Source organism: Taurulus bubalis (assembly GCF_910589615.1).
Source record: "Taurulus bubalis genome assembly, chromosome: 3".
Classification (NCBI taxonomy): domain Eukaryota; kingdom Metazoa; phylum Chordata; class Actinopteri; order Perciformes; family Cottidae; genus Taurulus; species Taurulus bubalis.
Window position 1 is genome coordinate 23,586,558 of NC_136591.1, and position 22,301 is coordinate 23,608,858.

The following is a 22,301-nucleotide window of genomic DNA, read 5'->3' on the forward strand; positions in this document are numbered from 1 at the left end:
CGGTCCATCCGCCTTCAAGCGTTTTGAAGCAGGTCAACGCGCTTAAATTAGTGTCAAACTGTAAAGATGACAATGTGCCTCGTCGTCAAGACACTAAATGCAAATTAGACGGCTCCATTCACACTTTTGTTGGGAGAAGGAAAGATGTCGCTCTAAAAATGTTCCATATGCTGGAACACATTTCCCGGCAGATTTGAAACTTCTTTTGTCAAAGCTGAAATGGACAAACAAGTGGTGTCAAACCTCACCATTACCCGTTATCCTTCATTTCCTGTTGTCCCGACCCCCTGCACCAAGGGTCCGGACAAAGCTGATGGCTGTCTGTGTTCGGGTCAGGCCTTGGCCTCCAGCAGTTCAAGGAACAGTTTGTGCATGGGCACGCGGCCGTCCTGTTTGATGCTGCAGAAGTGCTGCACAGCACGAGCAGCTGTCTGACGGAGGAGAGGAAGGGTCATGATCAGCTTGCCGGCCCGCCGAGGGTCCTCTGGGTGGTGCATGGCCTCAAAGTCTTGAAGGGCCCCGTGAAGGACATCCTGGAGTCTCTGAACTGCCTCTGAGTCCTCAATTTGCATGGAGTCTGGGAAGGAAAATGGAATTCAGGAATTCAGGTCAGGTGGAAGAAAATAAATATGATAAACAAAGTTAAAGCAGAATTTCAAAAAGCCTGATTTGCTACTTTAATTAAATTGCACAAATGGGAATGCCATTACTGTGAAAGCTATTTGGGCATAAACCAAAAGTACAATATGGGACAAATTGAAATTTGACCTGCTGGTGGCGCTAGAAGAGAAGTCAGAAGATCAACAAAAAGATTAGGATTTGTCTAATACCTGAATTAGCGAGCGCGATAGCCTTGAGGACCACAAACTCCTCCTTCTCCAGCCCCATAGTTTTATACTTCTTCACCAGCTGCAGGATGGCGTTGTTGAGGTCGAGCAGCCCGGCCAGCTTTGACTGCTCCTCGTCCATGATGTAGTCCTCAGCGTACACCAGCTTGTCCTCCAAGACCAGCGAGCGGAACACCACTCTGAGGATCAAGATCTCCATCCAGCCGCTCTGCAGGAGACTCATCTGGTCCGCCAGAGAGAGGGAGGGGAAGCCTAGGGAGACAAGAGGATCAAAATGGATCAGGTTCTTGGGATGCAGAATAAACTGGGCTATGGAATTTGAAAGAAGTGGGCTTTTAAGGTCTAACACGTGGGTCTTCATTAGAGGGTCTGTGACCCCCTAGGGGAGGGAAAGAAAGAAGCCAGTGTGGGGGCTCCACCCGCAGATCTTAATGGTCAAGAGTGCACACACCAGATGAATAAATCAGAGATGTATTTCGGAGCAAGGCCGTTTAAGACCTTATAAGTGAACAACATTTTAAAAGTAAATTCGAAAGCACAGGGGAGATGTGATCATGCCTCCTTGTCCCGGTAATGAGATCAAGCAGCAGCGATTCAGCAATTGTTAAAAAAAATTACCTAATTTTAGAAATGATATTGAGTCGGATGAAACATGACATGACAACATTTTGACTGGATCATCAAAACAGAGATTTGCATCCAATAAAACCCTATATATTACTAGCAGCCCTTTTTTAAGAGGCTGTCAAGATTAGCATCAAGAGAGGTGATGGCATTTGGAGAACATAATAACTTCAGACTTATTTTACATTTGAGGACATCCAGGATTTAATATCAGAGTGGCAAGTTGTGAGAATTGCTGGGCTACGAGGATCTGAGGAGGAGCTCCATCTCTCAGCTAAAAAGAGAGGCATTGAATACCCCATGTTGAATAAAAGGTGCTATTTGGTTGCATTGCGGATCAAGCCGACTGACCCATACTAGGGACAAAAAGTCAGGATATTTCATCCTCGGTTGCACAAATCTTTCTTTTAATCTGTCCCCAGCAAATCCCCCAACTTTATCAAATGTCAATACCAAACTGCTGAAGAACCCCTTTAAATAATGTGTTTAAATTCATTTCACACAGCTACCCGCATTGATAACAATAATAATCATGATAATAATCATAATCATTTGTATTCAATATAATATCATTGACGGTACAGATTACCTCATAAGAAGACCACATTGCAAAGGGCATAACAAAGGACAGAGGGAGTAAATAGGGGGTGAATTTAATTACACTCTGTGGGACACACCCACTTTGATTGACAATTACACCTCACAGGAGCATGATTAAACTTGGTCACGTCCCCCGCATAAACCCGCATACACACACTCACACACACGTTTACTGTAATTAAAACAGATGATTTTATAGAACGGGGGGAGTAGGGGGAGGTGTTTGTGTTTTTGACACCATCGGTGATTGTTATCAGGATCCACTGCTCTTTACAATCACCACGGGGACATGAGTGGCGCCCATTTCCCCACTATTGCTCCCTGATTGATTAGAAACGCTGTCTGTGCACAATTTCATTGGTCGATAGGGATCAGTATTCTGGCACAGGACCATTGATCAGGGCCAGAGACCTGTTTGAGCGTGTGTGTTTCGCCCTGTGTGATGACATTTCAGACAACATATTGATGTATTTTAAGGGCAAATATAAGTTAAACCTTCAATAAAAGGAAAAGAGACTATTTTAAAAGGGACAAAGTGAAGGGCAACGAGGGCAATGGGGAGTGTTGACATTTGGGGAGATTTCTTGAGCCAGTGTTAGTTGTATCATACCAACAACAACACACACACCCATATAACACTACAGCCGTCTGTAACACACACATACTTGACAGCCAACTCGCAGCACAGACTCAAAAGGGCCAAAAGCAAAGAGGGCAGTTGGTCTTTAGCCAGCTCATCTGCCAGTCTGGCCCTCAGACTTCCGACCGCATCACCGTCAATCTGCCTGATTAAAGCAGACACGGGAGAGGGGGAGCAGCCAGGACAGTTGCCCCATCACACTCACCTCCCCCTGGGCAGAGAACTCAGATGGCCCAGGCCACTTTGCCCAGGACCCTGGTTCTCCCAGCGATGGGGGCCTTGTGGCCTGCCACTCATCCAGAGCTGATGTGACATGGCCATTACGCTGCTAGAAGGGGGCAGTCTTTTTCCTTTTTTAAATATCCATTCTCTCTGTGTGTGTGTTTGACTCTTCTATCTTCCTTTCTTTCTTTCTTTGTCCCTCGTTAGTTGAGCTGTCGGGGTCTCTTTTACCTCCTCAACCTGCTCCTTGTATGATGCCATTGTCCCTTCCTCTCATTACGTCTGCTGTCACTCATTTACTTCCATTATTATCTTTTCCTTCATCCTTTTTTTTATCTGCTTTGTCTGCCTCCCTGCTTCTGTCTTTTTCTATTAAATTGAAGAAGCTACAATTCCCCCACTGGAAGAACAATGTTTTCAGGCAACAGTGTCATTTTGTTTGCCAAAATAACAATTAATTTATTCTAATGAATAATTATCTGTAAGGCTCAAACTTAAAGTGTATTCTCAGCACAGATACATGCTAGAATATTATAATAAAAAAAATAACAAGAAGCTACCAGGTAGGAAAGGAGACCATACATTTGATTGGATTGTTTTATTCGATTTAGTTTATAGAATCTCTATAGTAAAGAAAATGATCATCAGATGCTATCTGAGGACAAAATGTACCAGAAATACATGTTTTATAATGATTACAAAGAGAGGAAAGCTAATTACAGCATTTGTAAACCAATGAATGTTATGTCATTGCTATTTGTAACTGATAAAGGCCTTAATTGTCAATTGATTGCCACAGACCTGTTCATACATAGTATGTATGCTTGTTTGCTTTCTTGTCGAGCGTTGGATGAGAAGATTGATACCACACTCATGTGTGCCCGTTGAATACGAAGAAACTATCAGCAGCCAGTTGGCCTAGCTTAGCATAAAGACTGGAAACAGGGGGAAACAGATAGCCTGGCTTTATCTGCATGCCACTTAATCTGCCAACCAGTACCTCGAAAGCAGAAATTTATTAAAATATGTTGCTGCAGTCAAGCAAAGAACAAACATGTTAAACAGCTTATTGCACATTTATTTTAGCAGTCTCCCCTTGTGTCCAGTCTGTATGCTAAGCTAACCAGCTGCTGGCTCCAGCGTCACATTTATTGTACAGGCCCGAGAGTGGTATTGATCCTCTCATCTAGCTCTCAGCAATTAACTGACACTAATGAACAGCAACAACCTGCCTGCTACCGGACAGGTCGTTAAAAATCCTCTCCTCTTTTTTTAAATGGATGTGGATGGATGTTCCTGAGATTTATTTGCCTCAACTTGCCCCGATGGAAGTGCATATTTTTGTTGCATTTATATTTTCTTTCCATGGACATTTCATAACTTTAAGTAAAATTAGCCTGACAGTTGGAGGAATACATGGCTCCCTGTCTGTCCTTCCCCTCAGGTGGGGATCTGCTGTGTTGACGGGCGCTCTCCGAGCCAAACCCTCCACTGGCAAAGGGCTACAAATACACCCATCAGTCGGACTCCGTCTGTCTCGTGCGCTGACAGTAAAGAGCCGTCAACGGGAGAAAAGAGGCAGACAGCAACAGCCGGGGGGAAGACACCAAACCCCAACACACACTCTAATGGTTGCTTCATGTCCACTTTGTACGAGGAAATACAGCGGGACGAATATAGTTGAGATACAAGCACTCACGCTCACTCACTCACACACTCACACACTCACACACACACACACACACACACACACACACCTGCTTTGTTTGTTTTGTAAGCATTTCAAAGATAGGACATCAACAAAAATCCCAGGTGTTTCCCTGGTGATGTTTTGTGTGTGGATAACTACGGCTGATAAAGCAGTCACGGCTTCAGTTAGAGAAAAAAGACTAATGGTTGTTGCTGGAGAACAATGATTCATTTCAACATACTGCTGGTTGAAACTTTGGGTTAATTAGGTTTGTAATGACCCATATACTATCAGACCACCACTTTTAATTGAAAATGCCCCTCACAACTCACCTAAGCCTGAGGTGACATCTTCAAATTTCTTGTTTCGTCAAATCTAAAGTCCAAAACTCAAATGTATTCAATTTACAATCATAAATGAATAGTAAATCTGAGAAAAGCAGCCAATCTTCACATTTGAGAAGCTGGATGCAGCAGATATTCTGTAATTTCGTTCAATAAATGGCCTTAAGGATATTAACTTATCATTTAGGCCAATTCATTCTTTATGTTATTTTTGTCAAAACTGAATATTATTGGGTTGGTCAATTAAAAGTAATACATCAACTTGTGATGTAATGGCAAATAAGAAATTGTTTTTTTCAAACACAAAAGTGCTTCAGATTAACGTGCAAGTGCTGCATTTCCATTGAGAGTGCGGAGTAAAGGTCTCCAAAGCCAAGTATCAAAAGCAGACCTGCAAACCTTGTTGCCACCGCATACGATTACAACCGCCGACATAGCTGCATACCAGCATTTTAATCCCACTAAGCTGTCAGAATGCACTTCCCCTCTCCTTTCCAGCCTTTCATCCAATGGAAAAGAAATAATGTGGACATCCCTTCTGCTGTTCCTGTGTCAGAGGAGAAGTTAAGTGTGTTCCAAGTGTCAGGAGGATTTCTGTAATTCAGAGGCGGGCCGCGGCCCAGGAAATGAATTAGAACTTCCAGGTGGCCACTGGTCATATGGTTGATATATTAGGAACAAACATTGGTCAGCAAGGGCATGGCGCGCGCGCGCGCACACGCACACGCACACACACACGCACACGCACACGCACACGCACACACACACACACGCACACACACACACACACATAGAGGATGACAGATAACACACAGCCGCGCCAACGTGCCCTCTCGGCATTTTGGCAACCACAAGTCACAACAATCTCCTCCTCTGATCAGATTATAGACTTAATGTGAGCTAATGTGAGCGAAACGACTGCCTGACCGATCGTACCTGGGATGTGTTTGGCCCAGCCGATGTTGACCACCAGCTCTCTGTCAGCCAGGTCACACAGCGTGGTCAGAGCCTTAATGTCGCTCTCCGGTACCGTGGGGTCCGGCATGGCGAAGATGCCCTCGGGCTCGGCCACCAGCAGCAGGGACACCACTTTGTTTTCTACCACACCGCCAACAAAGTCTGGGAGAGATGGAAAGAGTCCAATTAGATGTTTGTTATGATAACCACCTTTATTTAACCAGTATACATAATACAACCAGTTGATGTAGCTAGTTTCACAAAAGAACATGCAAACAAACACCGTGAGAAACAATCACAGATCAAATATTTCCATGGAATGTTTTCGTCGCTGTCCAGTGAAAACAATGCATCCACAAACGTTTTGATTTTTTTAATCAAAAGGGATACATTGTACCTTTATGGGATGAGAAAACGTAATTTAAAGCTAAATAAAACATTTGAAACCTCACAGGATTACCTAAAAATTCCATGGCATTATGTAAAAAAAAAAAGAGAAAAAAAAGGGAGAAAACCGGGCTGTTTTTCTTAGTTCATGAAAAGCTGAAGTTTTGAAGATACATTCATTCATTCAATGCATCCCACGTCTCAATTCCGAAACTACGGCTGGCATTGATTAATGCCAACTCATTAGCAAATACAAGCTATAAAAATGATAAAGTGTGACAACAGACAACTTCACAGATTTGACTGTTTTGAACTCGCAGACCACAACGCAAATAAAACCAGGGCCTCTCATATATAATAAAGGAATCCATCAACACAGACTGACTACTTAACCATTTTAGTCGTGTTCATTATGCACCTTGCAGGCTTTTGTCTGGACACTTACATGTTTTTTTCTGAGGCAAGGCATTCTGTGGGTTCAGATACGAGCTGTTCTCCGCATCTATTCTCCTCTTGTACTTCTGTCTGCCACCACGAACCCGGTCCAAACGCACACCTACACAAACACAAACACAAACACAAGGATATTAATGATGCATTTGGTGTCGGACAAACAGACACGCACTCTAAATATATACGCGCCTGGTTGTCCTTAAACCACACGGGTGAAGTCACTCACATGCACAATTTATTATTCTCATTTCATGTATTGGATTTTTCAAAAATGTGTCTCAATGACTCAGAGGAGACACGAACGTGACATGTCTAATGCCGGCACAGCAGCATGCACCGTGTAACACGACACCCGAGAACTTCATAGCAGCCGATGACAACTGCTCATTTTAACGAGCATTGTGGTAGCCTCGTCACCACGGTGACAGGGAGTTAAGTGTGTGTGTGTGTGTGTGTGTGTGTGTGTGTGTGTGCGCACGCACGCACAGGGGGTATCACTTGGCGCTGAGAGTAACAGTCACCAGGTGTATCTCTCAAGAAAATGTGCCCAGCGAGTGTGAACGTGACTCAGGGATCCTTCGGTAGTGGTGTTGGGCTACCTGATCTGCACAGAGGCCATAGTGACCCTGAATAGATCTATAATGGCACTCTGCGGGTATTATTCGCCCACTTGACACCTCACAGAGACACCTCATCCCTTTGAGCCTCCTATACTTATTCTTACTTGTGCAGATATGTATGCAGAGCATACATGAACATCCACATTAAATAACATAATGTCCTTTTAATCAGGCATGTGACACATCTTGTAGGGGTTGAAAGGGTTCTTCGTTATTTGCATCATTGGTTTGAAAAGGCTTTTTGTGTCGTTTTATAGCTAAGCCATTACAATAACAACAATTTTATAGAATTTCTGCTTTATTAGTTAATGTACCATGAACAGAGATAGGCAAGATGGCTAATAACAAAGTGATGGTGTGAAAATGTGGTGCGTGACCTTTGTGGTAAGCCAGCAGGCTCTTCCACAAGACTACTATGAAATATCATGATTAGATGTTGTATAAATGTTTACTTTGATGTTTAAAAGGTGGACAGTTTTGACCGATAAACACATGCAAAATACTTTACAGTACTGTATGTAAGCCTACAGTATGCATCCAACATGTGCAAAGCATTTTCTGCATAAGTATTTTACATGAGGGATTTCTATATTGGAGTTTTTCCCTCAAAGCTCTTCTTGCTGGTTTGAATTCGCTCAATTGAAGAAAAAAGGGATATGACGTATTTCACTGCAACAATCAGGGGTGATCAATATTATTATTATTATGATATAAATCCATTCTAGATATTTTATATTAATTATTCATCCAGAAAACATAAATTGTAAGCCAGCCCAAAACAGGAAATGTCATGTGCTAGTGTTTCAAAATGATTTTACACTTATTGTAGTCAAAGTAAATGTGACATCTTATCATCATGTAGATTTTTAGATCATATCGTTGAGACATACGTCATACTTATGGGCATCTCATTTGGTCAAATGATGGTGAAATAGGTCAAATGTGAGGAGGCAATTATGGGGCAAAGAGGAAAAAGTGAAGAGCTCGGACACAAGAAGATGACCGGCGAAATAAAGAAGAGATTGGATGGACAAACTCAATACGTCCATATCATGGGGGGCAAATAGTAAGTGTGGATTATCCTGGGTACTTGGCAGGTGTCCCTCCGAGGTGTGCGATGAGGGATGAGGGCTTGTGAATCAGATGAAACACAAACTGGTAGCAAGCCCTGGATTAAATTCCACTACTTATGGTGACTTGGTCACTTAATATGTCGTAAAAGCTTGTTTTGTCCGGGTCTATTTGTGTGCGTGTCGGCGCTCTGGTCTGACAGTATTTCAAACACACACATCAGAGCTAAGTGTAGCTCTTCACAGTGGAATGTGCTGACAACAAAAAGGCCGAGAATAGCTTTGGTGGATAACAGACACACAAACCTTCTCCCTGTTCGATAAACGCAGACTACTCAGACATTGATCTATTTTTTGCAGCTTTCATCACTCGGGCCGTCTTCGAGGGTGTCTGGATCTTCACATGGGAGGCTTTACAGGTTCCCAAAAGGCTCACAGTATAGCAGGATCAAGAACACCGACATCTCGCCACTGATCCGGACTGATCCAGGTTATCATGTTCTTTGGCAACGCCGCCTCCTTCCTCCATCACTGCTGCCATCATGAGCATGTGTCCAGTACAAACAATCCCACAAACACTGTCACAAATGTACACAACGCTGCTATGACGCTACATTCCCCCAAACACGGCTTTTAAAATGACAAGGATGTGGAAAGTCGGCACTCATAGTCTCAACGTTTTTTTTTTGCAGAATACAGATTAACACACCTGAGACCAAAGGCAGCTGAGGAGGAAGTGCTGCACCACTGATCATATCGCTAAGGAGCATACATCATACAATCACATCTGTATGGTGAACTGTATTTGGAAAATATTGCCTACATTTGGTCAACACACATGTTTTCGCTGCCCTTAGAAGCGACAGCAACTGTAGCATTGAGCACTAAACAGCGCTTAATCAAATCACGTCCCGGGGTCTATATGTCTTTTAGCCGTGTATTTAATACGGCTCTGACTCTCCCCATTAAACCTCACAGCTCCTCTGTCTCAGCCTTTACTGCGGCCTCTCCGGGGAAGAGGGGCATTACGAGACACGATGAAGCGCGTTACGAGGGCGCTTACGACGGGAGTTACGAGGGGCAGTTCGCATTTCACGGAGGTCCAGGAATCCCACTAGGCATCTGGAGGAATTTACGAGTGGGGAGGGAAAGCAAAAGGGGGTGGCGAGAGGAGACGGGGGGTTGAGAGGCGGACTGGGATGCTGCTGATGCCCCCACCCTATTAGAAGCAGCTAATTTAGAAATATTGCAGACACACAGTCACTCACAAAAACACACAGAGGTGTGTGCATAAATGTGAGTGCAGGTGTTGAAACAAACTCATATACACAAACTGATACACGTGTACAGATGCAATAACTGTGTGTGCCCATCACTCACAAACACACATTTTGGAACATAGCAGCAATAAACAGATGTTTCTGTGTGTTTGGAGATGAGTAGGTGGGATTAAAGGATCATTCAAGTTTATTACCACTTGGACCTTTTTTTCATAGTTTTAGACCCCATTTCTATTGGTTATGATAACATTATAGGTGGGGTAATTGCTGAGATCGGGGATACATGGCGACATCACCACAACAAAGTCCACGAAAAAAGTCAGTCGATCACGCAGGTTGTAAACAAGTCAACAGTTGAGACACATTCGCACTTTATTTGGAGTTAAATATAATTGAGTGCACCCAAAATGATGACAATAAAACTGTGTGTGCGCCAGCTCTGGGTTGGTCCATATGCAATGTTTACGAGAGAGAGAGAGAGAGAGAGAGAGAGAGAGAGAGAGAGAGAGAGAGAGAGAGAGAGAGAGAGAGAGAGAGAGAGAGAGCTTGGGTTAAAATGTAATGGTTGACTTTTAAAAATGTTTGGCTTTGTATAAAGGCCTGGACATACCGGCATTTAAAATCAATCAAATCAAATCCAATCGGCTCATATTGCGATATCCATACAGATTGCCCAGCCCTAGCTTGTTGTGTTACGTAATCCAATTTAACTTAACCTCTTCTGTATGAGCTGCTTCTCAAAAGTGGTCGAGGGTACAAATACGTTTTTTTAAATAAACGTATAGTCTGCAAACTGACAATTTTAGCAAGCTGTAAGCGAGCATCTTTACATTTACTATGCCTCGGTCCTAAAATTGTAGCCGACACACACAGACACACATGTTGTATATCTTCTCCCGTCTCTATTATCTTCTGGAGGCCCCGCACAGCATGCAGCAAGTGGCCGGTGCAGGAGGAGGTCGCTAATGTTTTCCTTTTTGAGTCACTTCTAAATCTGGACAACAATATGTCACCAGACAGGCACACAGTCAGACTAAAGGAGCACCTGATTGCTGTCACAGATTCTCTGTGTGGTATGTACGCATGTCACCACCGTTGGTCCATATTTTGGATGACCTTTTGTAACATAGAGATTAAATTAGCTGTAGGGTGCAACAAACAACACATGTCATTGTCAATTAATCTGTTTGATTGTTTTCTAGATTCATTATTACAAAATATATATATATAGAATATCAGAAAACAGTGAAAACTGTCCATCCCAGTTTCTCAAAGTCAATCCAAAACCCAAAGATATCCCGTTTACAAAAAAAAGAGAACAGCAGGAAATCTCCACATCTCAGAGGCTGAAAACAGCATTGCACAATTGATCGATTATCAAAAAAAGTTGGCGACTGCTAACAAAAGATGTAAAGCCCGCTAAAATTATTTGGTGTATTTTGTAACCTTTATTTAGTCTGTTGCGGTACAAATACAGTTTAGTAGGGCACCACTGTGAATATAATTCAGATTCTGATATAAATTAAAAGAAAAACATTGTCAAGCACAAAGCAATAAACTGGTTAAGTTAGGTTCATTGTCCCATTTTCATTAAATTATTATTTGTAAAAATGTACCTCAAATATTTAATTTAAAATTTTACTTTTGTAAAAGTCTCGTCCCACAATGACTCGCTGCATTATCTCACTAGCTGCTGCAGTTTTTCAATCACACATACACACACGCAGGCACATTTCCAGAAGCCATTTCTATAGAACACTGGTGAAGCAAAAACTGACACAATCGAACAGTTAGTAGCCATCTCCTCTCATCTCAAAGACACAGCTATGCATTGTTCAGCCTTGTGTTTACTACACATACAAAGAGAGACACACACATCACACCTGGCACGAAATGTCTGAAGTTTAACTGTCAACGGTTTTAGGTTTCACTGGAGTCTACAGAGCTACTGTACATGCCGTCGCAAGTCTATCAGGTGAGACGTATAGTGAAGCTCAGCCGGTAATCAGGGTGCTGTTTCCAGGAATGCACAACATAGATATTGACGGGCAACACAGACATGTGTTAGCCTTCACTCGCTGGGTGCTTTATTTTCTTCAGCTGTCCAAAGGATCATGTTTGAACTGCTGCCAAGACTACCAGCCCCAATCAATCCCAGAAAAAAACTCAAACTATGTTTTGACCCACGTCTAAAAGTGATTTTTGGTGTATAGCTGACCTTCTCTCAACATGCCCACGGACAGACATTTGACGAATCGACAGGCCTGGCAGGATTTCCTCCTTCTCTTGGTGATTTCACATTCATTGGACGCTGGGCAGCTGTATTCAATGTTACCTGGAGGAGAAGAGAGGAAGATTAAAAAGAAAATAAATGAAAATCATTCTGATTCAGTCAAAATATAGGCGTCACTAAAACCTGTCACAGTACAAACACTTAATGGTGAACTCTAATGATTTAATATTGTACTTCCATAAATTGGAGGACTCACAAGAGGCTTTTTAAGTATGGTCACTATATATACAACTGTTTTCACAGGATGTCAAGATCTCCCCATGACAAGTAAACTGATCAGATGAGTGGCACATTTAAATCATTGAGAATAAACATTATATTCTGTGATTTGTAAAAAGAAAATCATCATTCAGTTACTCAGTGCAATCACACACAAACGCACGTTTCCAACACCTAATTGGAAGTAATGTGCGTTAAGCCCGATGGCATTCAGCCAGTTATAGGCGCTCTCAGCTGCCACCTTCGATCAGAAACAGGAAGTATCTGATGAGCCAGACATCAGATCTCCCTGGTTGATCTGACAGCCGTTCATCCTGTTGAACCCATCTACATTTGCCAACCTTAGAGGCCTAAACACATCACAGCCTGCTAGGTCCTCAACCTGGGCCGCGAGCCCGCAAAGCACAAGACAATCCTTTTAAAACACCCACACTGCATGCCACTGCCTGTCGAGCCAATGTGCAAACATTCAGCACCATATGTTAGCTGACGCTTTAAAGCCTAAACTCAAACATGTTGACTGTATACAAGATGCACTGAAAGTTTAACCGCATATCAGCTGTTTGCAAACAGGTCTTTATTTTCCGCAGTTTGAGGCAGGGGGCGGAAGCTGTGCGCTAACTGATCGGGTTTTGTTGATACCAAAACAAATGAACGCATCTGCACCATGTTGCTAGTAAAACAGGTTTATATGATGCAGGAAGGCATTATCAGCCATGCACACTAAACTGTTACTAAGTGTAATACTGAGCGTGGAATCAACGCCTGAATGTGTGTGTGTGTGTGTGTGTGTGTGTGTGTGTGTGTGTGTGTGTGTGTGTGTGTGTGTGTGTGTTGTCTCTCTCTTACCCTGGATGGTCCTCTTGAAGAAGGCCTTGCAGGCTTCACAGGAGGCCACACCATAGTGGTAGCCCGAGGCAACGTCACCGCACACCAGACACACACGCTTGGCCACCGAGCCCAGCATGAATTCACACTTCACTTGGCTTTCTTCCTCCACAAACATCCTGGATAGAGGTGGAGAGAAAGAGAGGAAGGGAGGAGGTTAAGGGGACACATTAAGAGGAATGTGCTCAGATAGTAATAGCACTTCCATTTAAACACACAACATAAATAGACAATATATATATTGCACACACCAACCTATTTGCTGCTACATTGCTGGCCAACCCCGCTGTGTGACCATAGAGGCCTAGGGAGTCCAGCCCATTGTTGTGATTGTGATGGACTTTGACTAGGGCTCCGTAGCTGGAGTTCGTGTCCGATGAGGTGCTTTCAGGACTGGGCTGGGCCGGGCTGACGTCCCCCTGAGAGCTGGGGCTGGAGGGCTCACGCTTTATAGTGGAGGGACAGGTGGGGTCCAAGCCCCTCACTGACATCCTGCCCAGATGTCTGGAAAAGAGGGAGGAGAAATTGTATTATATAGGGTATGATCGGACATGCATCGTATTGTAATACCTATATATGGTGGTTAGATTTGACTTTTAGGTCACCTTGGTGTTGCTATAAATATTAATGACTGGCTAGTTTTATTAAGTCAGGCATAATTAACACAGATTGGAAAAAAACATTACGGTTAATCCATGGATTAATATATGTATTTCCAAACCACATACAGAGCAGAAAGCTCCACTACACCCTTTTTCCACCTCCATCAAACCCCCGCCTCTCCATCACCCCACCCCTTCATTCATGCATCCATCCATTCCAGTCTGATCTATACTGGCCGTTTGTGATTTCCAATCCCCACATATGCAAAGCTGCTGTATATTACACTTGCTTTGTTTTTAAAGAAAGAGATTGCTTAAGCAAACGTAGGGAAATAGCCAAGCTGGTTATCATCCACTTCATCGTGGCCATTGTGTTCAACCCAAACATGGGTCTTTCCCTCTCTATTGTTTCTTTGTGTCTCTCATCACTCTCGACCTGTCAAGCATTACCGCTAACCTGTTCTGACAGCAGTGAGCAACTTGTATTTACTGCTAGGAAATGTTAGACAATGTGGAGAATAAAAAACCATTGACTAACAAATGCTTTGTGGTGCAACAACAGATTAAATGCCATCTCCCAAACCACTTAAAAGAACAACAAAGAATGCTTTGAAGATTTTTTCTGTTGATAATATTAAAACACAGACAAAATACATCCATGTCTTGTGTCTTAGCATTGCTAACATATTTTAAGAAGTATTTTCTATGAATACATCCATTATAACGACTTAAAATAAATGTCCCTGGGCGTTAAAGTGTGTATCATTACTTTATTATTGGATCAAGATGTGACTACAACAGACTCTCTGTCACCACGACGAGCAGAAAAAGCATCTGAAACCAGCTGAGGTGTACACCAGGCTCACAGGCATGTGATCTGCGCTCACACACGCTCACTCACACACACACACACACACACACACACACACACACACACACACACACACACGCTCACGCACACACTCATCGTGGCGTCAGACATTCATGTGTAGATGTAAAAATAAAAACCATGGACAGGCTCCCAACTCTCTACGCACACTTCAGATTCATGTGGTCTGGAACATGGTCAAGCTCTATGCGCACACACACGCACACACACACTTGCATACACACTTACAGACACATTTTAAAGCAAGTGTCTTCATAAACACCCTGACACATACTGGTATGCAACTGTTTGTTGCCAGGCCAACTTAAAAAAAAAACCCTGCTGTCTCACTCTCTGTCGCACTATAATCTAGGCCTGGTGGTGAGGTGGTTGTCCAATTCAGTCTGTTTCCTGCCATGTAAATCTGTGTTCGGTTGGCCACAAGTCATTTGGTAGGCAAAAAGACTGGCTGCTTTTAACCACCTCCAGAGTAAACCATGGGCATTGACCCCTCTACAAACCCACAAAGACCGACACACAGACGCATAGCGAGAGACAGACCGACAGCAAGATACCAGCAGCAGACTTCTATAAGAAAACAAGGCAACTATATTAACTATAGCAATGTGATCAGCATCTGCTGTCTGAGGTGGGGCTATCATCAATCACATATCTTCATCCCTTATGAACAGTGCAACAATTGTCATATTTTCCCCTTATAAAAGAGTTATGGCGAACATGCTAGCAAGCATTTGCCTCTTTACGCAGCAGCCACACATTAACATTACCATTTAGTCCAAATGTAAGTCTAATGTTCACTCTGCTTTTAGCTCTGTTTTGGCCTCCAGCAATTCCTGAAAAAAAAGACATGTCCCTTTAGCTGCTAAATGCTGCGTTATGTCAACTAGCTAGTTGCTAATTTGATGCCCTCTGCGGCCAGAAGCAACAGGAGAGCATTGAGGGAATCAAAACAGTTGTTGTGGACTGTAAAACCCTGGAGGTTTGGGGTGGTGGTAATAATTTGCTGTGGGGTTTTTACACCAAGCTGTTGATCCACATTTCTTAATAGTGCAGCTATTAAAGTACCCAAAAATATATCGTTTTGTCATTGTTACTGAATTCCAGGCATCATATCAGCTCTAGTTTAGAAAAAAATCCCAATAATACCCAACTCTTAAACCTTAAATGGAGTCTTAAACCCACCAATTAACACAACATATAAACTCTCCCCCTCCCCGTTGCCAACTTTCACCTCTCCAATCCACTTTGAAGACTATAAAAACAGAACAGTGAGGAGATTTTAGACTCTGGTTTACTCGTTGGCCATCCATCACAGACGTCCATATTGCTGTGTCAAGTCTCTGACAGATACAGAGTGAGATATACTTTGTGCTCTCCTGTCATAATGCATCACGGGGAGGAAGACGAGGAGAAGGAGGAAGAGGAGGAAGAATAGAGGGGACGGCTTGGTGTTTTGCTTTCATTATGAAATGGCATTAGTGTGGGGTGATCAGGTGTGATGTAATATTCACTCTGACAGATTACTAATCTACAACTCCACATAAAAGCCCATCAAAAGACTGTTGGTGCAGCTCCTACAGCGGCATGCAGCGGGGATAAATCAGAGAGGATGTGTGTGCAATGTGTGTGTGTGTGTGTGTGTGTGTGTGTGTGTGTGTGTGTGTGTGTGTGTGTGTGTGTGTGTGTGTGTCAATGGCTATTCAAAGTTATCATACCTTACCCCTTTGTGTCCCAGAATTCAAAACAACTCTAATTGCACCTTGGCAACAAAGGCCAAAATTCAGCGTGAAACGACGGGCAGACAGAAAGAGAGAAGAAGAAGAGAGGCGGGAGGAAATTACAAGAGCGGCAGACAGATAGAGGGAGTGTGAAAAAGCCGGGAAGGGACAAAAAGAAAAGGGGCAGTCCTGGGGCTCATTAACCTGGGGGTGTTGAAAGAAAAGGGAGATGGCAACACTCACTTCCAAATGAGCAGAGTCATAATGCAGACAATGACCCAATGGATGAAGGAGGGAAGGAGGGAGGGAGGGAGGGAGGGAGGAAGGGAGAGTGAGAAGAAAACAGTGAGGGAAGGAAATACAGAAAGCAAGAAGGAAGTGACAAAGAGATAAAAAGAAAAGTAAAAGAAAACCTACAGGCCTTGTGTGAAAATAAAATGCAAAAACCCACAACTACTGACTAACCTTTTAGCCTAACCCCAACCCTGAGGAGCAGTTATTTAGGTCAGTGGGGTCTCAGTAGTGTTTTCTTTTTTGGTTGTTATTTTTTACTAATGAGCCAGTAGGAGATGAGCAGGGATCAGTGGCACCCCGGGCCATCCGTAAGAGCCTTAGTCAGGCTTTGGACGAAGCTGTTAGCAGGGAGATGAGGTGCCTGCTGCTGGAGCTTTGGGCCCACGGGCCCTGGAAACATGGATAGCGTGCCATACAGGGGATCATCTGCAGCCATCGCTGCCTTTTCTACTATTCTTTATCCAGTTTGCTTGTCACCAGCGATCAGCCGACCTGTACATCCACACATGTCTCGTCTCCTGCCTCACTCTCTTTTCTTTCCTTCCGCCTGTCTCCCAGTCTCGTGCCTGTCTTTCTCTGCTCGGGGATGTTATACTGTCAATCCCAAAACGCTTGATGAGATGTTTTCTCAGGGCTAAGTGATTATGCCACAGCTGATTTAAAAAAAAATAGCGCAGCAGTGATGATAATGAACATGACTTTTCTTCTCTTTTTTATGATTACAGAAAAGGAAGGCAATCAAAAAGCTGTGCCGGGGTAATCAAACTGCTGCTTCACAGGCGTTTGTTTGCTTGGTGCATGTCAGGAAGGTTTTTGTTTGGATGTCACCGGCTTTTCTCAAACTGGTCTTCCCCACTCACCCTCTACAAACACTCTGAACAATGTCAACTGTAAGCAACGTAACCACGCGTCCCCACCGGAGAAATGTGCATCTAAATGTCCCCAAAGCACAAATAAACTTTACATTACATTATTATTTACATAAAACCGTATTATACCTTAAGAGCTGAAAGGATTAGTCAAATAATTATATATATATATTATATATGTATAATTCAACAGAAAAAGCTAAAAACTAATATTTTGATCATCGATTAATAGTTTGAGTAAGTATATATAAATTGTTGCTTTCCTATATTGAATTGTGAAGTCTTTCTGCTTTTCTCTGATATATCATAGTTAACTTAATATATTTCAGTTTTGATTAATGGTTAAAGCAAAACAAGCTATTTGTAGACGTTGTCTTTGGCTATAGGAAAGCTAGGAGTTTATTACTATTATCTGATGTCTTATAGACGATAGGATGAATTGATTAATCCACAAGAAATAACCATCTAATTAAATGCTGCAAGGTGAAGAAAAAACTGCAAGCCTCAAACTGGTGATTAATGGAAAATATTTACACTGGCTTAATTTAAAAGAAGATAAATAAGGATGCCTTTAAACGTTCTGACACATGACTCTAAAGTACTTAAATCAACTTGAAAATCAAAAGCCTACACTGCATAATACCTATGCAGCACAAGCAGACACACACACACACACACACACACACACACGTATAAAACATATATGTATATATATATATATATATATATATATATATATATATATATATATATATATATATATATATATATACATATATGTTTTATCTCAGTCAAGACATCATAAAGAAGCAGTCTACTCCTGTGTGACACCGTGAGAGTACACACTTCTCGCGCGGTGCAGTCCTTGTGAAAGGTGAAAGTACTTACTCTGTGTCAGAGTGGTAGGTGAAACACTCTGGGAGGTAGAGGTCGACTAAATCCATGTGCACTCTGCCACCATGCTCCGAAGATGAGAAAAAAAAGGATGTTTGTCTCCGTTTCCTCCTGCTCTCCTTCTCTGTATTCTCTCCTCTGCAGATTTCATAAACTGTAGCTCTCACCGCAGTGTCTGTCACTGTCTCTTTACTTTGCATCCAAACTTTTTTTCCATCTACTGTCCTCTCCTCTGTGGCATACCCCTCTCAGCTCCTCTCAGCTCCTCTCAGCTCCTCTCGTTGTCCCTGCGTCTGTCTTCCTGTCACTTTTCACCGGCAGCCTTCCCTTTGACCACTGGCTGCCTTTGAAGTCCTGACTGTTGTGAAGCTGGCTGTGTGTGACAAGGGTCTCCGAGCAGAGCTGGCCCTCATGAGCCACACCATTTGAATGGCCTTCCCTCAGAACGCTTAGCTGGCGGGTGATTGGTTGTCCTCTGAGCCAATGAGAGGCAGCCTCTCGCTAGGGCAGGTGGATGTGACAACAGAGGATGTTTAGGGTTTAGTACTAAGGAATAACGTAGGAACTGGGAATGTAGAAGGTGAACTCCCACATAAATAGCAGCGGATATATTTTTTGTTTTTTATAGCTGAGGAACAAAAAAAAGGACTTTGAGTAAATTACCTGTTTCTATGTGTGTATGAATTAAAGGATACACCTTGATAAACATACCGCCACATGTATCTACACAGTTGTATGATCTTAATCAATGAATCCAATCTAATGTAGCCAATGCAAAATTGAGTAACATATTAATAGATCCAGGAAACATATAGATGCTTAAATCATCGACAATAGGCATTTACCAATGAAAAAATATGGTTCCAGCTTATCAAACATGAAAATAAGAGGCTATTTTTGGTTGTATACTTAAATTAAACATATTTGAGTTTTGCATTATTGGTTGGACAAAACAAGCATTACCACAAACATTCCTCACTATAAATATAATCAAGAAATGGCTGTATTCAGATCTGAGGAAAGAGCTTTGATAATAAACACATGTACAACCACACATATGCGCCGTTTGCAACCAAGCCTTAGCTGACTTACTGCTCACACTTTTACTTTTTACTTTTATCTGATCTAATCAGCGATGGCTATGTGCCTAAAGTCATGCTTTTCACCTTTCACTGACAGCACACACATGCAAAATAAGAAGCACAGCAAGTGGTGCTTGGCATGGGAAGAGGGTTAACAGGTGCAACAAGATGTAGCGTGATCAACAAAAGCACAGGAAAACTGATCTAAACACACAAACTCAGTTTGAATTTTTTGACATAAGTGTGATTGAAATGTTTTCAGATTGTCCTCGCTTGCCTTATGTTCAACTTGATTGGATTTGCCAAGAATTCAGTGACTATAAAATATAACCTTTAATAAGAACAATAATAAAAGGCCACTAATGAAGTTGGAAATGGAAGCCCGGTGTTAGAGGAGTCAGCCTGTTGTCACTACGTCCTAATCCACTTAAAAGACAGACGCATTGGTGATCTATCAGAGTCCATGTCGACAAAAATCCCTGTTGGTGCAGACAACCAGCTTGAAGGTGTGTTTGGCTGTGTAGACACACACACACACACACACACACACACACACACACACACACACACACACACACACACACACGTACACTTCTCAGCCTTGTTAAGAAGTCATGGGTCTAATTAAAATCATGATGGAGAAGTCCCAGCACCGGCCCCAGTGTGGATGCCATGGAGCATTGAATACATGAGTTATATTGCAGTATAGAGTAAAGTGCATAAAATATGTTTTATTCACATTGTTCCAGTTGTTTCTGCATACGCATCAGCTCGGTACAGCAATGAAGTATTCATTAATGTCCAAGCAGGAACATATTTGATTATTTTTCAAACCAAAAGTCTGATGTATAATAACATTTTGTGAATTAACTTCCTCACTAATCATAGAAAAACTGTCTTTGAACATGCAAGAACAACAGCCACACATTCCCCCAAATGATAACTGTTTGAACATCAAAATGCCCGGATGCCAGAGGGAGTTTGGTGCACATAAACCACAGAATTTCTTCCCTTTGCATGTCAGTCTCTTCTCGTCTCGTCGAGATGACGTTGCGCTCGTGTTTTTGAGCTGACCCTCACCTGACCAACCTCCAGGAATAAAATCACCTGCGCTAATCCGTCGTGCAGATAAGGGCCAGACAGCAGACTGCCTGGAGTGGGCCTTATCTCATTACGCGCCACATGAAATAGCTCGCCAAGAGAAATGCAGCAGCCTCATACACGGACATGCAACACAGGTAAACAAATGCGAACGCAAGCGCACGGAAACACAAAGGGGGGAGAGTGCGTATGAAAAAGGGCCATGAAAGATAAAGAGAGTGAGACTTCTAATGGTACATAATTTTATCTCAACCATAAAACACAAAGAGCCAGACACTGAGTGCTACTATCGTATCAAATCTCCTAAAGTTAATGTATCACATAAACCATTATCTACACTGAGAAATTATCTTTTATAAACCATTTAGGAAACCAAATGTTGACGCTAAAGCAAAGTGGCTCTTATCTCTCGGTGGCCTTTAGTTTGGCAGCTGCCATGAAGGGATTCTTTATTTGCTCAAACAAAGCTGAGAAGTTTTTCCAGATATTCAGAAATCAGAATTTGAGATTAATAATTTAATCAATGGTTGATATTTTCCTTGGCACCGGCCGAGTGGTTTGAGCGCACCACAACAATATTAAGGCGCACTTAAGTGACGCCAGAGTGGCGTCAAGCGGACCACTTGAAAGATCCAACGCACTTGAAGTAGTTTATTTCTCTGATAATCTCCTCATTAATGTGTGCCACTTGTTCAAAAGTACAAAAGCTTTTTGTGTCACTTTGCAGTGGCTCTATGTCAGGTTTATGTCGTTTGAGGTAATATAAATAAAAAGGTTTCACTGAAGAGAAGGAGCTCTCATTGAACTTCATCGCTTGATTGAACCGTTATCAACAAAGAGGTTTCGAATAAATCCAGATTAGGGGCTGCTGATAACGAACGTGATGTCAAATGATCTATCACTTTTTAGCGATGCTAGCAGCTGCAGGCGTCTGCTAACAATTTATAAAGATCTTTTAGCGCAAACGATTCGGAGTAAAGATTCACACATAGTGACTTCACAATGGATATTATTTCATTAGGAAAAGCCTTTGTCTGGTTTTTGATTGTTTTTTTGTAGATTTGTTATAATGTAGGGAACTATAAACAATAATGTCAACAATAATGTTAAAGAAAAGTCACTGTCCCACCTGTCTCCTCCTGTCAGTGCAGTTTTATGATTTCTGTTGATATATTTGATGTTGATCAACTAATCTGTTAAGTGTCTGGTTGCACAATACATTTTGTGTGATTTGATATAGTTTATCTACCAGTGAGGACTGACAATTATATTTTAAAACTGTAAATATTCGATGGATGGATGCTTATCTAAAATACATATTTTCTTTTTATCATTTGTGTTTTTCTGCCAATATTTATTTGAAAAACATCATTAGTATCATTTGGTATTGGCCTCAAAAATCAGTGGCAATATGAAGGAGTAAAAGTTACTGAAACCAATTGAATGTCAAAAATGTATTTACTAAGAAATAGTTCAGATGAAATAAAAACCTCAGGGGCTTATAAAAAAACATGTCAACCAAAATGGCAAAACCCCAGAAGACGACTGTCAAGTAAACTAAGCAAAGAAGACAATAACATGAACCAGAACCAAAATCTAATGACAAGAAATGGAAACAGTCTCAACAAAGCAAATTTAATTGAACACACATGGCTGCAGTTAAACATCAAAAATATTTTTACACTGCTGAAGCTGAACTGAAGACAGGAGCTCAATA

The 22,301-nt window shown here is 42.1% G+C and overlaps 1 protein-coding gene across 2 annotated transcripts; it reads right to left on the bottom strand.

The window, feature by feature from the left end:
• Positions 1-332: 332 nt before the first annotated feature.
• LOC306734659 (estrogen-related receptor gamma-like) lies at positions 333-18,451 on the bottom strand (the record flags this gene model as incomplete). Of its 2 annotated transcripts, none has more annotated exons than XM_079216025.1 (8): positions 333-577; positions 831-1,100; positions 5,905-6,087; positions 6,758-6,868; positions 11,954-12,070; positions 13,097-13,254; positions 13,391-13,639; positions 18,396-18,451. In XM_079216025.1, the coding sequence occupies 8 exons, from the start codon at positions 18,449-18,451 to the stop codon at positions 333-335; spliced, it is 1,389 nt and encodes a 462-aa protein (XP_079072151.1). The 2 variants fall into 2 exon arrangements, with proteins under 2 accessions (XP_079072151.1, XP_079072150.1); XM_079216024.1 differs by having other exon boundaries at positions 13,385-13,639.
• Positions 18,452-22,301: the final 3,850 nt, after the last annotated feature.